This window comes from Laccaria bicolor, genomic scaffold, assembly GCF_000143565.1.
Source record: "Laccaria bicolor S238N-H82 LACBIscaffold_425 genomic scaffold, whole genome shotgun sequence".
NCBI lineage: Eukaryota > Fungi > Basidiomycota > Agaricomycetes > Agaricales > Hydnangiaceae > Laccaria > Laccaria bicolor.
The window spans coordinates 1958-3155 of record NW_001890275.1 but is presented as its reverse complement, the minus strand read 5'-3'; the positions used below and the strand labels follow the sequence as shown (position 1 = coordinate 3155).

General features: G+C 50.0%; 1 protein-coding gene across 1 annotated transcript in view; it reads left to right on the top strand.

The window, feature by feature from the left end:
• The window catches only part of LACBIDRAFT_336224 (uncharacterized protein), a gene marked incomplete at both ends in the record, with an annotated part of 1569 nt that extends 764 nt beyond the window's left edge, over positions 1-805 (top strand). Inside the window, one exon of the mRNA XM_001891163.1 lies at positions 66-805. Within this exon, the coding sequence (XP_001891198.1) occupies positions 66-805 (740 nt within the window). The remainder of the gene's footprint in view (positions 1-65) is intronic.
• Between the last annotated feature and the right edge of the window lie 393 nt (positions 806-1198).

Genomic DNA, 1198 nt, shown 5'->3' with positions numbered 1-1198 from the left:
TATTTCCCCGGCCTCGGCTGTTCAGCCTTCCATTGATTTTCAAACACCTGGCACGTCTGCTCCAGCTCCTGCCTCTGACAAACCAGGCATGTCTTCCCCTGGCGCCTCAAGGTCCAATAGTACTCTGGGATCACGGAAGTATCTGACGAAATCACAAGAGGCCAAATTACGACTCCAGGGCCAAGGAGGAGCTGCCATTCTGCCAACTCGGCCAGGCGATGCCTTCGTTTTCGGCCTGGCTCCTGTCTTTGTCTACACTCAAGAGAGGACAACACCACGCCCACCACCTTCGACCGAATTGTTGGACTTGGATCCAAACTCCCCACGTGCAAGGGGTTTATGTCGCAAGTACAATATCAAGGTTGTGTCTGATGACAGCATTGGTGATCGCACGGGCGTGGTAGCCGAGGTCGTTCAGGCAATTGGCAAAGTGTGGGAAAGAGCTATGGACCCCGAGGCTTCATCCGACCCTTCGATTAGGAATTTGCAGGCCGCCTTTGATAAATTGTTGACGAGGGGAGATGAGTTTACCGAGATGGATCATATGGACCTGGTTCGTCATAGCGAAATTCACCAGGAGGCACTCAGATCCCTGCCTGACAGCATAGTGACAACGAGCCATTATCGGTATGTTTTGGCCACCTTGAGGAGGGAGAAAGACCGGTTGCGTGAACAAATCGATTCAGACCGTGATCTGGTTGCAGCAATGGACGCTACTTTAGAAGGACTACGGCCATTCATCCCAGACAAGATCCCAGACAAGGGGAAGGGGAGGGACAAAAGGGATGGACCAGGGTTTAAGTAGAAGATTAGATCACAAGACCGAGGTTGGTTCGCTATGTAGTTTGCACCCGGGCACGGTTGAAGATACCCGCTGCCGGATAGTGCTCACATTTAATTGGTCGTAAGACAAGCCTCCCGGCTCAATTAGTCAAACGAACACCTTTTCAACCCTTGCCTTTCATGATAGGAAAACATGATGAACTACGAAGTGACACTGCTGAAACCGGACACAGACTAACATCATTGAACATGCTATGTATTTCGCACCCAGGCATGAATGACTAACATCATTAAACATGATAGGTTTAACTGACGAATGAAACTTTCTTGGACTGGGTGGAACGACACTTTCTTCAGCAATCTTTTTCGACCGTTCTCGGGTTACTATACCGAGTTCCCTGTAGAAGGGATCCTC